Source organism: Odontomachus brunneus, unplaced genomic scaffold (genome assembly GCF_010583005.1).
Source record: "Odontomachus brunneus isolate Ranch 3 - 2012 unplaced genomic scaffold, Obru_v1 Obru_scaffold_119, whole genome shotgun sequence".
Taxonomy (NCBI): Eukaryota; Metazoa; Arthropoda; class Insecta; order Hymenoptera; family Formicidae; genus Odontomachus; species Odontomachus brunneus.
The window spans coordinates 704,678-719,998 of NW_022639569.1; the positions used below are offsets into that span (position 1 = coordinate 704,678).

The following is a 15,321-nucleotide window of genomic DNA, read 5'->3' on the forward strand; positions in this document are numbered from 1 at the left end:
CCCCCCCCCAACCCTCCGGGCCCGGTCTCTTCCTCTCGCGATAACGCCCGGCCTTACACAACTGATTGTGAGCGAGGGATGTCGCACCCTATTCGAAATTTCCTCCTGCGTTTCGCGCCGGATCATCCGAGACAACTTAAATCTTCGACACCTTCCTCGCGAGTTCACCCCGATGCCCATCGGCCGCTCTCGGGCAAAGCGTTTCTACTTGTCCGCGCTTGATCCTCCGCGATTACCTATCCGACCTACCTGCCTGCCTGCCTGCCTGCCTGCCTGCCTGGTCGCGCGCTCGCAAACGATTCGCTCATAGTGCAATCCCGCCGCGACTACTACTCCCTTTTTCCATGCGCAATTTATTTTTGCGAGGTGTAACGTCCAAATGGACGAATCCACTCTGCAATCAAAATGAAAAACAACAATCGGCCCAAACTGTTGCGTTAATTCCCGGAACCCATAGAAAAACCTATACATGGGTTTCTGCACGATGTAATTTGATAGCGATATGTTTGAAACTGTGATGGAGCGCGCGCGCGCGCGTTGTGTTTTTATTTAGGGATTATATAGTATAAGTATAAAGGAGGAAAGGCGCTGCACAAACTTATCGCTTGAAAATTATTTTCAAAGAATAATTATACACGATTCCGCCCAATTGTAACTCGCCCCAACAGTCTGCTGCGAAGCTTAAATATGAATAGAATTTTTGGTCAACTCTTTCCGACGTTACCATTTTTAAAAACACGTGTTTTATTTTTCACTCTTTACGATTCTTTTACAATTTTTTTTCAATTTTATCGAATCGCTAAAAAATTAGTAGTATCATATTTCTCGGCGATTTCTACTCTGATTAAAGAAAAAACATTAAATTTTAATAAATTTTCCGGGAGTTATGAGCGAATAAACTGCGTTGGGTAAAATTTACCCAGGGACGGGCGTTTACACGTAAATTATGACTCTACGTCTACGTGTAGACAAAACGTGAACTATGTATGAGATGTCCTTTATGTGACAATGAGTCACATAATCTATGGGTGTCGTTTAAAAAACGTACGACTTACTAAATTAAATTAATTAAAGAAGATTTGTATGTTGTCGCACACAATCATGTAACAATTTTCTTTCATTGATAAGTAAAAATCTACTATCAGTGTATACATCATGTAGAAAATACGTAAACAACCCACGTAATCTTGAAATCTACCAGCACAATCTTGAATTTACTCGTGTTTAAGATTAATTTTTGAATGTTTAGAGTCCTAGGATCAACACTGATATCTACGGTAAACGCTTTCGCGGAGGCGGGCACTGTCTATTGTAATTTTAAATCAGGAAGAATGACGAATGCTACGCGGGAGGAGGCGTCGGTTATGAGACGCTTCTATGATAGGTCTCGTATTTACATATTTGTAAATCGCTTCGTTTCAATCTGAGGCCGATTCTTAAGAACGATAGGATAATGACACTCGCTGATACATATGTAAATTGAAATGATGCTCTTGTATGTAGTCCGAACCTTCGAGAGACTGGAAGGTCTTGCCTTACCGCGTTGATCGAAGGGAGATCGAAGGAAGATTACGCTCTAGTTGCTATGTAACGTGCATAAGCGTGATTCTCCAACGGAGGATACAGCGTGCCGATCGAAATAAGCTTGCGATCCAGCCGAGATGGAAAAGGAACGCAAGATCGCGAGTATCAGCCGGACAAACACGTTCGCCGATTGCGTGCATCGGGCACGATTAAGCGCATAAACGTGCTCGCAATGTAAAGAAAGGGAAATGAAAAAAAACACATCGCGACATAGAAAGCGCGAGAAGGTTCGCGTTGCAGATAGATCTCCGAACAAAAATCGTTTACTGCCTGCTCTCCGCCAACATCACGCCTTTATTTCCATACGCTCTGTGTGACTTTGCATATTCCGCCCTCTTCTCCATACCCCTCATTCAAACGTCGTCTTTTTACACATCGGGCCATCTCTGACTTCCTCACGGATCAGGCCTCCCCCGGCCTACTCTTTGCCGACCTCTTCCAGGTACCTCAAAAGAAGGATATAAGAAGGGAAGTAAGAGAAACAGATAGAGAGAGAGAGATAGAGAGAGAGAGAGAGAGAGAGAGAGGCCTCGAACACTCACGTCTCTCTTCTCGCACTCAACCGAACGAACTATCCGCCTTCTTTGCCCGCGCCCTCCATTCTTTCCTTGACTGCATTTGTCCCTTATTAGATATTCCATTTTATTGAACGAAGCCTAGGAGAGCCTGCTTGCCTGCCTGCCCTCCCGCCCGTGCGCCCGCTTGCCTGCCTGCCTTCCTTCCTTCTTTCCTGCCTTCCTTCCTAGCGTTTCCGCTCGCATCCTTTCGCTTTGCCGTCGGCTACACACGCGAGGATACGTCCCTCTCTTCCTGCGGGATCCTATCTACCCCATCCCACCTTTCTCGACCCGACCCTCCCCTTTTCTCCTCTTTCCTGTGCATCCGTCAGAAACGCCTCCTCCTCACTCTCTCTCTCCCCTCTTTCTCCTTTTCTCTCTCTCTCTCTCTTTTTTGACGACGCGCCTCTCGTCCGCGACATCGTTTTATTCCGCGTCTCGAATTTCAAACGTTATTATTCACCCTTCCGCGAACCCCTTCGCGAATCTTAGATCTTCGTCGTCGAGTATTTCCGGTTAGGTGCGCGCTCGGAAACCATTCTTCTTTTTTCTCTTGCCTTTCGACTTTCGCGGTGTTACGTGCAGCTACAAGGTTGATTCTGCTTCTCGCAAGGGAAGCCAACGGTAGACGAAGCGAGAGGGGGCGAAACGACGACGGGGTGGCCGCAATGGCCGGGGGAGGCGGAGGTTGGGGGATGTGAGATAGACGGGAGCGCGGAAGGAATTTTCGCTGTACTTTCAAATGGGATCGAAACTGTATTTTGATGCAACGGTAAAAGCTAAATTTTATTCCCGCGGGATTCTATCGCGGCACAATAAGCTGCCGCGCCAAATCGAACGGTGTGCTTGCAACCTCGTAAATGGTCAAGTTAAGTTTGGATATGGTATGACGGTTTCAATTTGGTAATCGACGATGCGATCCCGGGAAAGATGCAAATTTTAACTCGAATTCAATTACTTCACGTACACGCATCCCGAAATCGTATTTATTACAACTGCGACAGAGCGAATGCGTTTTTCTCGCGCGCTCGCGCGTCCGCGCGTCTAGTCGATATGCATAAAGCTCTAGTCGCGTTAAATATTAAATACTAAATTATATGTGAAACAAGCGAATCACTTTAATGCGCACACACCGCCGCCCACGTAATAAAACGCAAACAAACCGGACTAAATATGCTAACGAAATAAATTATTGTTCCGTATAATAGAACGTGCATTTCTCGGCAGATGTTAAAGTACAGCGATTGTAATTGTGATAACTCTCTCTGTGCGTGCTACCGAAAATTTCATAATCTCTACGTACCATAAATTCAACGAGCTTGAGGCTTGCACCGGCTACCGGCTCACAAATTAATGCGCTTTCGTCGTTCGACATCGCGTCAGATCCAATCGCAACTTCCCAAGTGCGCTTTTACTAACATTATTCCCGATGACGACACGGACAAAAGAAAGGAAAGAGGGCGTGAGACTTGACGCGACTCCTGGAGCAATCGGTAACAAGACAGCGATCTCTCCGTTCGGGCCCGATGTAACTGGCGTTCCTGAAATAACGAGGTTCGAGGGGACGTTCGTGCGGCCGTAGAAAAGTGGGTAATCTTCGTCATCGTCGTCGCGCGAATGTCGCCGCACGTACGTGGCGGAACGAGGGACACGCAGAGTCGCGTAATAATATCCGCCAGGGTAGGACCCGCAGGGCGCACCCTTTTCTTCGTGCTTCTTCTGATCCGGACAATCATCGTCTATTTCTGAGACATCATCCCCGATCGACCCTACCGAGAGCTTCCTTCGTGAATTCACGCGCTCCACGACGAACCCAATCGCGCTCCAACATCTCCGCGTTTACAGCGAACATCGCTCAGGTGCGAACGATGGATCCTACAGCACCCGGACAGGACAAAAGGGAAATAAGCTAACAGACAAAGGGACGTTAAAAGAAAGTTCGTCGCTCCAATTTTTTCCGATAAAAAATGTCCTATACAAAACATATGACAGACTGTCCCGCATCAACGCTCAAATATTGGAATTGCAGACAACAGAGGTCAAATCGAGACAAAAAGTCTCCATTTCTCAATACGAGCAATAATTAACGAGATAATGTTTCATTAAGTTTGATGCTTAGCGTGTTCTAATTGGCGGAGCGCAGATAGTGCCGTGAATCAAAAAGATGCGAGTCACCCCCTCTTAGATTAACTTCAACATTCTAATGAGTAGGCTTCCCGCCACTAATCAGAATAGCGAAACCAGTTTAAGAAGTGAAGATTTACATTTTCTGGTGCACGGTATTACTCGTGCCTCACCAATTAGGGTGCCCTAAACATTGAAACTAATTAGTAACTCGTTAACTAATGCTGTACATGATAAATATGACTGTATATATGGAAAACAATATATTTTCCAAAATACCCCGGAAATTGTAAAAAGGTATTTTTGTACGATACTTCGACAGCGAGATGTTAAAGTTTCATTAAATTTTATACGATTTCGTCCTTGCGTTACCCCCATTCTCTCTTCCTCGTCTTTTCGTCATTGTGCCGTATCGACTTTCTCCTTCGTCTCTCCTTCGCTTCTCTCTTCCTCAGCCGTGTGGCCGATTATGTCAGACAGAGTTAAGACCGCGTTTGTTTATCTGATTCCACGTTATAACGGCAGGCAGCGAGACAGGCTACTGTAGGATGTCGCGGTGGTATCTCGTGTAACTAAGATTGAACGGGAGAAAGAGAGAAACGGGAATGGGCGCTGAAGGAGAGCGGGAAGAACGGGCCACAGTGTGCGAAGGAGCAAGAGCAGAAAAGGAGAGACAGATCCGACGCGCTCCGTCCTGTCGCCGGAGGCGAGGACGGCCCTCCTTCGAAGAGCAGTTTAGTTACGATGAATGGACCGAATGAATCACGCGGACCAATTAAGGATTACAGTAGGCGACGTTCCGCCAGCAGCACGGACCTCGCTTTCGCGCTGGAGGTGCGGAAGGTGCGAGAAACGAGAGGTACCCCGAAGATGGAGCAAACGGGGTTCCTTCACAGCCTGCTTAACCTTCGCTTGCACTTAATTAGAACTTCTAAATATACTTTCCCAATTGCGCGTTCTGTCTCTTTCTAGGAGCGGGGGGAGGGCTATATCGAGTCGGGGATTTCCCTACATTGACAGTGACTATACAGATCGCTTCGACAACGAAGCGCGCGCATTGGTCATTGCATTTGCCGAATAACGCGTATCGATCAGTAAGGTAAAAGTACCAATGGCCTGGATACGTACATAACTTTCTTATTATTCTGACCTTTAAATACAAAAATCTCAACTTCCAATGTAGAACATACGTATATATTCAATATGCATACTCTATGTTGTTAAGTACTGCGAACTACCGCATGTGATATTTAAGATATCTTGATGTAGGATACTTAATTTTTGGAAACTAAAATACTGACTATCTCTATTTGAAGTATCTCCAAAACTAACCCTGTGCTCAACTTAAAATTCTTCTGAGATTAACATCCTATCATATAGCATGCAATTCGAATTTGCAGAGCCACAAAATGGACGAAAGAACCTGCGTTTTTGAGATCGCAACTGACATCTCGAGCAAGTGTCCTGCCTCATATAAACTCAGGGCTAGTCATCGCTGTCTTTTATCGTAACAGCCGCTCGTCATGAGACTAATAATAGAATAACGACGACAGAAGTAATCGAATGTTTCCGACCGAGCGGGGCGAAGCGATAACCGTCACGTTATCGCGGTTTTCGATGTGCTCAGCAGCGCACATAACTCGATGCACGAGCTCGGCGAAATCTCGATCTGTAATAGTCGGATTACGTCGTGACGGGCAACGCGGCTCCAAATTTTATTACGCGGCCGTTTTAGATAAGACGAAAACGGGATAGAGCGCATCGCGCTCGCGGGATTAACAGCGCGCTTTAATTCACCGGGCGCCACACGCGCTCTCACCTGCTAGCTGTAGAACCAATCTACCAAGTCGCGCGTATATCTGCGCCATCTACTAATTTATCTCCGACAGCGCACACCACCCCCTCTCAGCCGCACCCCCTCGACGAGCTACGTGTTACCACCTCTTATCCCTATCGTTAACGAGATCATAGACTGACTGCACGTCACGAGCCCTGACGTACGTATCATCGATAGATTTCGCGTGAGCACTTCCTCTTCACCCCGAGTGTGTCTTAAGCGTCACCCGTACGGTGCGGAATACGTACACGTAATTCCGATTTCGCGCGCGTACATCGAAGGAGGCCGTCGCGCTTATATTCCAAGTGTTGGAACGCGCCCAACGAAGCCGTTCTACCTCGGCGAGATATCCGAGTGCGCGACCACCCGGATGTGCCTGAGCCGATGCCAAATTCGTTCCCAAGCGACTCAGCTCGAGCTTCGCAGTGGCGATCGCTCGCAACCGTTCGTTAGTGACGGCAACTGCTGAACACAAAAAGGCGGACGAGAGCGCGACGTTACAATTGCGACGTTACATCAGAGTTGTATAGCCGCGACCTGACTGTCTGCCGACAGTTGTTTAGACAGCAAAGTTTATATCAAAGAAAAACATCCAATAGTCGGTACTCTATCTATTTTCAGCATCCTTGTGATATTATCAAAGATTAAGTTGTACGATTGTACGAAATGTATGAAGAAGAAAATTGAACAATCAAACTAGAAATAGACACCTACAATAACAGAAAATATACAAAACACCACTTAGATCCTAAAAAGGATCTCTCAGAAAAGTTAGCAGATTAAGTAGAATAAAAAAAAACACAGATTTCAGGGTATCGAAATAAACATTAAATAAAATATTAAGGAAAGTAGAATCAAAATTTAGATTCGGGTTGTTTTTGTTAAATATCTTTGCTACTCTCTCTTTTATCAAGGAGTTTACAGAAGAAACAGAGCATCCCTGTTCTTCCTCACGAAGATGTAGCTACGGCATTCGCGTCAGGTGTCGAATCTGCTATGAAACAATATCAAGCAATAGAAACGAAAGAGTAACCTCACTCCATCGGGCAAACAGCTTGATCGTCGTCGCGCGAACGATCTCTTTCGTCCGAAAGAGACACCGATCAATCTCAATCAGCCGAGAAAACACCATTCGATCGAAGATAAACCGCAAGCCAGGTCGGTCCGATTAAATTGTGGCTCGCCATACTCCGACGTTTAATTCGTGCCGGGCCAGGAATTGGTGTTTAGGACGGGTCGACGTCGGGGAGAAATTTACGTCGATGCGTTGCATAATCGGCGCAGTTAACCCTAATCTCATTCATGACCTGTGGAAGTCACGCGTCCGTACGCCGTGAGGAACAGTCCATGACTAAGTGCTCGATCATGTGAACTCATTCGACACTCGATAATCGCGTACGGCGAAGAAGGGCGCATGTCGGCATACCTATCGTACGAACCACCTGCAGCGCGTTTCTGCTCTTATTCTTACACGAAGAGAGCGCGAGAGCCGTCGGCGCTCAGTCTCATCCCTTCTCGGTGGTGCCGCCGCCGGGACAGAGGCTCTCCACCTCTCACCCTCTCGCCCACTCTCTAGCTCTCTCTCTCTCTCTCTCTCTCTAGCTCTCGCGAGAATGCAGAGTGCCGATTTAGGGGATGAAGCACGACGGCGCGTGTATACGTGTGTGCGATACCACACGCACGATCGCGCACAGAGGGAATCACAATGGGGAGCGAGAGAGAAAGAGAGAGAGACGGAGAAACGAGAAGGAAAAGAGAGAGAGAGAGAGAGAGAACGCAGAGCAAGCTAACGTCGGGAGGGGGAATGACGGATACGACGAGGACGAAGACGACGATGATGACGATGACGATGACGACGTCGACGTCGACGACGACAACGACAACGACGACGACGACGGCGCAACATCGCCATGTTGAGCCACGCATGCGCTGCGTGGGAGTCAGAGCCGCGGACTCGGGTCGAACGAGGAGGTCGGAGTCAGTGCACTGCCAGCTCCGGAACCGCGAACGTCGAACTCGCGTGTCCCCGGTGTCACCGTAGGTTCGTCCGTGTCGCGTAGTACAGTCTGCGCCCTTGCCTCGAGGTGGGTGCAGTCGGGTGGACTCGGTCGACTGACTCTACCACCTCTACCAGCCGAACTCTGGCTCGAGTCGCGTGCTGGGTTCGTTCCACCCCGAGTTCCATTACCGTCGTCCCGGTGCAAGGCAAACGACCGGTACTGACACCGGACCGGCAGTGGTAACACGGACGGTGTGCAGTGTCCTTAGCTCAGACAGCGAGCTCTCCAGCTGGGCTCGCTCGCGGCCGCGGCACTCTGGTACTGCGGTGTCTCCGTGTGAACGACCGATCGGCCAACCGATCGTGCCGCGCGTTACTCGCGATCCGTCTTTGGGGCTGACTGGTCTGGAAGAGAAGAAATTGGTCGCCGGCGGGGCGAATCAGTGGCGAAGGAGATGGTGATTTAAGAGTGTCGTGCAGTGCTCGTGTGCAATGGTAGAGGCAACCGTACGACCGATAGGCATAGAGGACCGTAGATGTACCAGCCAGGTGGGTGTTCAGCGGCACGAGGAGAGCCCCTAATGATCGCTACGCGTGTTTGGGGGGTTAGCCTCTTTCACTTCTCGACCCGCGCCTCTCCATACCTGCCCGTCCACGACCGGTCGCGTGCCCCTTCAGGAGCCGCCGAACAGGACTGTCTCCCCACCACGCCCAGCGTTTGCAAACGGCCCGCTGCACCGGACCGGACGACAGTCGCTATGAACCGCACCGAATGACGGTCGATCCCGAACGGCACGCCGGAGATTGACGCGACCCACTGTCAGCGGGTTGATCGTGCCACTGTCGTTTCGGTCATCGGCATCGGCCGCGGGTGGGGAGAAGTCGAATCCTATGGATATGCATCGGCACACCGCGACGGGATGAATTTGTCCCGGCCGGTGCTCTGACTCGATCAGTAGGGACAAAAATCATAGTTGCATATATCCCTTCGAGCTTGCGTCACGCGATATTTTGTTTCAAAACCGTGACGGGTGAGCGAACGGTGGAACGGCGGCACCAGGCCTGCCTGCCTGCCTGCCTGCCTGCCTGCCTGCCTGCCTGCCTGGCTAGCTGGCTGCCTGCCTCCTGCCTGCCTACCTCCTGCCTGCCGGCCGGCCGGTCGAGATGGACGCGCGTTCGCGCTGCGCCGAAAAATCATCGTTTTATTTCCGCTTTCGCGCGGAATAACGTGTAACGAAGGGGAGAATGGAGCGCTTCGTCCCCCGTAGCTATTGATACGTTGAAATTGCGTCCCCGTACCACGACCGCGTGATAGATGGCGATTTCCAGTTTTCAAGTTCGCCCCCAAACGACTTCGCGACACCGCGCGAATGTGTGATATCGCCACCCTTTGTCCCTCGGATGTTATTAAAATCGGCGATAATTCCGCAGCGCGAGCTGAATTACCTGCCGATTTTCTTTGTATTTTTCTGACTTTCTCTCTTAATTGTAACGATAAGCAACACGAAACGCGTAAATTCGCGGCGATTTGCATAGATTCCTTGCTTTTTCAAGGGGTGCCACACTTAAAAGCTTTACTGACTTCTTTCTGCAAATTTCACGTCGCATTATTTGTACAGAATCGCAAATGCTTCTACACAATGAAAGTATATACAGAAATTAGTTGGAGCAGTGCTCAATATATAACAAAAACGATGTAAAATTGCAGAGTTGACAAGCCGTCAGTTTCCCAAAATGTTGCCTAAGCTGCAAAAATTCTGCAGCTGCTATTACAGAATGAAAGTAGAAAAATAAATTGTATCATTACTCAATATACGACAAAAACATGTTAAAGTTGACATCCCAAGCTGGCAGTTGGCCGAAATGCTAAAGACTTGCATCTTGTACACGTCAAACGTTTGCTTCACTCAAGAAAATTTCAAGGACTTTTCTGTACATGTGCAACTGAATTTGGAAGCTTGAAAATGTACGAAAAGCTCGCGAAGAAATATCTATGTATACGTGATAACATTTCTGCTCAATATAGTAGGCCAAAGGCAGCACAAAATCTATTTATACAAGGAAAATGAAAACGGGGTAATGTGATCGTGTTGTCAGTGCTTATTTGACACGACAATCTGACGATCGCCTGCACGTTATCGACACTTTTGGAATTCGTCACACACTTTGACATCTGCCTGATCACGTCTCATCTGTATTTTATGACTCTCGCCATCGAGACAAATCAGAACGACGGTCGAGATTGCGATAATTGCGAAAAATATGGGCATGCAGAAGATGTAATGCAGTTTGGCGAGTGTCACGAAAGCGTATCAAACCAAGTATCGATCGCGAGCTCGGCGCAGCCGATTTTAAAGCCCGCTCTCTGACGCGAGGATACACACAATATATCGCTCGCGCCAAAAAAGGCTCCACTCCGCTCGTAAATGTCGGGCAGATAAGTTCGTACGAATTGCCCGGCGCGCAGTTGTTTCGTCGCGTGAGTTCCACAAGCGCGACGTACACACGATAATGCTTGAAACCTCGCCTTGGGATAGAGATTGATTGCGGCGACTCTCGGGGGTAACGACGGCATCGTTTTTCTTCTTCCATTCGAGCTTCACGAACGAAGCCCGCTCGTGGACATTTCTTATGCGCTTCGTACATGTCGCGACCGCAATTATTAAGAACTCACGCAGATTAACGCGCCGTGATTCCTCAAGTTGTTCGCGGCCGTGCAATGGAAATCACCATTTCTCTCTCCCGATGTCGCGCCAGATTAGCGCTTTCCGTGTAGCGGAATTATTAATTAGATTTCGACAAATAACTTTTCTATAGAATTTCATCGTCGATTAATTTGGAACTAGCGGGCGAGTCTTTTTTCCGCGTGAATTATCGAGTGTAAATATTGAAATTCACACGGCGGGTACTAACAGGATGGGAATATTACGCGAAATCGAAACGGGAAGTGCACCAATGTGCCCTGGAAAACATTCAGTCCCGCCATACGGCCGAGCATATTTTTTGTCATAGCCGACGCTGATAATACAAACGTATTATTACTGCTTATTTTCAACGTGCAAGAGCACGAGCATTTGCGCATTGAGCCGAAGGACAAATCTAGGTTAATGGTTTTATCCGAATTGTTATACCGCGCACGCACACCTGTGCGGTTTAAATAATTTACCGTGCAAATGATTCGCTATAAAAGTTGCATTAAAGTATACAATGCGAGATACCGGACAGCGCAATATATATATATATATATATATATATATATATATATATATATATATATTGCGACGACTCTCACGCTGCAAATTGAATAATAACACTCGATTATAATAAAAACTGACGAAATCGCTGGTCCAACAGGCACACGACTGCGTCGTCGTGGATGCGAGACGTCGCGCGAACGTTACATTGGCATTTATACTAGCGATGTTGCATTAACGCTTTAGTTCGTCATTTAACCCGTTTAAGTTGCGAATCTGATCGCGCGACCGGCAATTTCCACCGCCACTTAATCCCTTACGTGCGGCCAAAGCCGGAAAATCCTGAAGCGTATAATAACGTAACGGCTCTATAGTATTTATGATCTCGATTTTCGCATTGGATCGGCATAATTTTCTGGTCGCTTAACAAGTAATTTGCCAATTACGCATAATTATTAAACGCCGATCGATAGTGTAGAATCAGCAACGCATGAACGTTGACAGTGGCCCGGCGCCGCTGGATTAAAAGTGAAAATATGATTCGGATTAACGAGGATATTGTTATAACCGAGAAAATTGAATCAAATTATAATTAACGATGGTAATATATTATCGCGGACGCAGCGCATCGAATGCGTGAGCACAATAAGGACGAATGAATATTTATTACGCGTCGAAATAATAGAGAAAAATCCGCCATTCACACGGTAATGAATATCGCTACATTTGTTTTCTACGCGCGCTCGCGCGCGCAGATACGCATCCCCGATCGCATGACAGTCCACTAAAATATTAATTAGCAATATATCTACTAATTAATATTTGCTAATACATTCGCATCAAAACAAATTAACCCGCCGCGCCCACGCGGAAACGTGAGTCGCGGTGTCTTCGTTTCGCACTTGGACGCGATGCGCGTTCTCTGTCGGACGTGACGCGCTCGTAACTAATGCGACCTTTGAACTCGCGACGAAAGTAATGCGCTACCACGATAATGATGATATCGCCAGCTTCGACATTCACGATACAGCAACACGTGGCGATAAAACGCGAGAGGAGGGAGAGGAAAGAGAGAGAGAGAGAGAGAGAGAGGGAGGGGAAGGGGAAAGGGAGAGGGTTGTTCGTCGCGAGAAAACGAGATTATACCCCAAACGAGACACGCGCGTGAATGAAGACTAAAAGCGTCGCCGTGTCGGGAGGCGGCATTTTGTCAGCGTTTTAACGAAAACAAATGCAACAAATGTATTTTCCCGGCGGCACGTTCGAGTAGCGGCACGTCGCACGTGCCGGCCGGTAACCGGGAAGATAGTCGCGCGCGAAAATAATGACACATGTCTCACCGCGCGCGTTGCATAAAGTAGAAAGGCAAAGTCGAGCTGTGCGACGCGCTAACGCTGATGGTATAGGGTGTGTCGGCCTCCAGGCACACCATTAGGGCTGGTGTCACGTAGGGAACTACAAGGGGATAAGACCGGGGAGGGGAGAATCGTCCATAAAGTCTCATTGTCCCTCGAAAGTCGTAATGGACAGTGCGGAGCGAGAAAATTGCGGACGGCAGCATCGCAGTCGCCGCGCGTTTAAAATCGCACCCGCGTCCCGTTAATGGGCTCCTTTCGAACGAAGCAATCCGCGAATCAGGATTCCTCCCTCTCCCTTCTTTCTCTCTTTCTCTGTCCCGGCGTCAACTGTTTCTCGCAATATCGCCATAAGATTTTTACACCAGATAACGTTTTGCTCTCGGCACGTCGAGATACACACAGGATATCTCACGACACCATGTAAAACTCTCGTGTGGATTAGGTCAAACTGAGCAAAAGATTCCTCCACCATTTTGCAAACAACCACGTGAAATCTTGAGTTATTAATTAAAGGAGATTAAGATGAATAATCGCGCGCTATGCGACATGTGTTTATGGATTATCTTAAACTGAATAAAATGGTCCTCTATTATTTGACAAATAACTTAGTAGATCTTTAAGTTATTAACCAAAGAAGACGCGAAGATTATTTGCATACGATTATTATGGCCAATCTTATCGCATTAATTAATAACTCAAAGATTTCAGTAGTTTCTCTACTCTGAATATTCCAATGAGTTTTTATATGAAATTAAAGACACTGGATCTGATGCATACACCGTGCCATTGATGTCCGAACATTCCCTAAATCGAGAGTTACACGATTTTGCATATTGACATATTAGTGATTTTGAAAAGTCTTATTTCCCACAAATGAAAGCAAGAGTGAGCAAATCGTATTTAGATATCTCTACTTGGCGGGTCTTAAAATAAATCAATTAAATAATTAGAAAGAAACAGTGGAGTTCTAATATTAGTAATTGGGGTGCAGGACTGTTTAATTTAGGATAATTGAAAGGTTAATTCACTGAGTACGTTGCAAATCGAGGAAAATATTCAGCGTGTGTGTTATCAGATGTTCAAACTATTACGTTCAAATTATTGTAATTTAAAATTATTCGTATTATCCAGCGACTGGATAAGTTAAGTTAGATTGGATTGGATTATTAAACAAAAGTTCAGTCTCGATGATTTTCGATTCCTCTCAATCTGAATTAAACTTTGTTTATTCGACTCGACATGGAAGTCCTTGATTCGCACATTTCTAATCACAAGAACATATCTACGAAGATTTAGAGTGAAAAAATTACTCGACTTCAAGTCGCTTTACTTTGTAAGCTTCTCTAGCGAGAGATATCGACAATATCTAGATTAGAGCGACACCTGTCGGTGGTCACAGCTATTCGGGCAATTGACGATGCAAAGCTGTTAGGAGAAAGAAGTGGATCTTACCCCACTAGATGCGAAGATTTACGAATTGTCTCGTCAATCGAGTGAGAGGACTGAAAGAGAGCAGTCAACTCATAGATTGGCGCAAATATATAGTAGAGCATTGGGACAGAGCAAGAGAAAGAGGGATTAGAAGCGCGTCGTTAGAATGACTGGTCGCGTCGTTAGAAATCAATTCGTCAGTATTAATCAATAAATTTTTGTGTGAATCATGAAACGTATTTGTGTCATCGGCAAGAAAGTCTGTATTGATTCCTGGGAATACCAGACTTCAAATTTTCCGTTGCAACACGTCCCCAAGTGTATGAAAAATAAGGTGGACAATCGGACTTATAGGTGCCTACGAAGGCACTTTTTTTGAAATCTCATTCCAAGGAACTTGGAGAGTATCACAGTGGATATCACGAAGTGATAATTTTTTTATTATTCAACGCGAGTCAAGGAGTTTGCTCAGGCACAGATGAAGGAGCGTCGAGCATAAATCCATCTCGCCGACTTCATCCACTCGGTCGTCGAATCGACCGACCTTCCCGTGCGCGTGCACATGAAATTTTCGTCGGGTACTACGCCCCGAAGTAATGCCAAGCAGCGCGCGGATCCAATAAGCTTAAGATGATTGAAAGCCATCCCTCCGTCCCGTCCCGTCGACGACGAATGACTGCGATTAGCTTCTCGGTACGGCGGCAATCAATTGCACTTGATGAACGGTTCAGTGAATGCGAGAGTAGAGCGCGCTTCTTTGGTCTCTGGCCGCCCATTAAAAATACTTAACTCGCCGGTCGATGACCCAATGTCGTCGATACTATCGGCATGCAAATATAGCCGGCGTGCGGCCGGTGCATTACGTATTCTTCGTTCGCAACACACTCGCCGACCTCGCCGCCGTGCCCGTCCGGCCGTAGCGTGAAATATTTCGCCGACAGGCCGATTCCTCTTGTCTTCGTTATCGTTATGAATGATGCGGCGTTATCACGCGGACCGGATATACGCGCGCGCGCGAATATCTCTCGCCACGCACAGCGCGATTACTTCGAGAGAGGATTCTCTTTCTCTCTCTCTCTTACTCTCTGTCTGTCAGTCACACATATCGAGCTTTCTTCGTCGACCGCACAGCGCGATTACTTCCAGAGAGGACTTTCTCTCTTTCTCTCTTTCTCTCTCTCTCTCTCTCTCTCTCTCTCTCTCTCTCTCTCTCTCTCTCTCTCTCTCTCTCTCTCTC

The 15,321-nt window shown here is 47.2% G+C and overlaps 1 protein-coding gene across 4 annotated transcripts in view; it reads left to right on the top strand.

Moving 5' to 3' along the window:
* Nucleotides 1-15,321, top strand: part of LOC116849590 (teneurin-m) — a 967,489-nt gene that overhangs the window by 601,627 nt on the left and 350,541 nt on the right. The window contains exon 1 of one of the 4 annotated variants that reach the window (XM_032826905.1): nt 7,954-8,650. The exons of the other annotated variants lie outside the window; for them this stretch is intronic. Within the exon in view, the coding sequence (XP_032682796.1) occupies nt 8,638-8,650 (13 nt within the window). The 5' untranslated portion in view covers nt 7,954-8,637. Of the gene's footprint in view, nt 1-7,953; nt 8,651-15,321 lie in introns of those variants that run through there. 4 annotated transcript variants of the gene reach the window in all.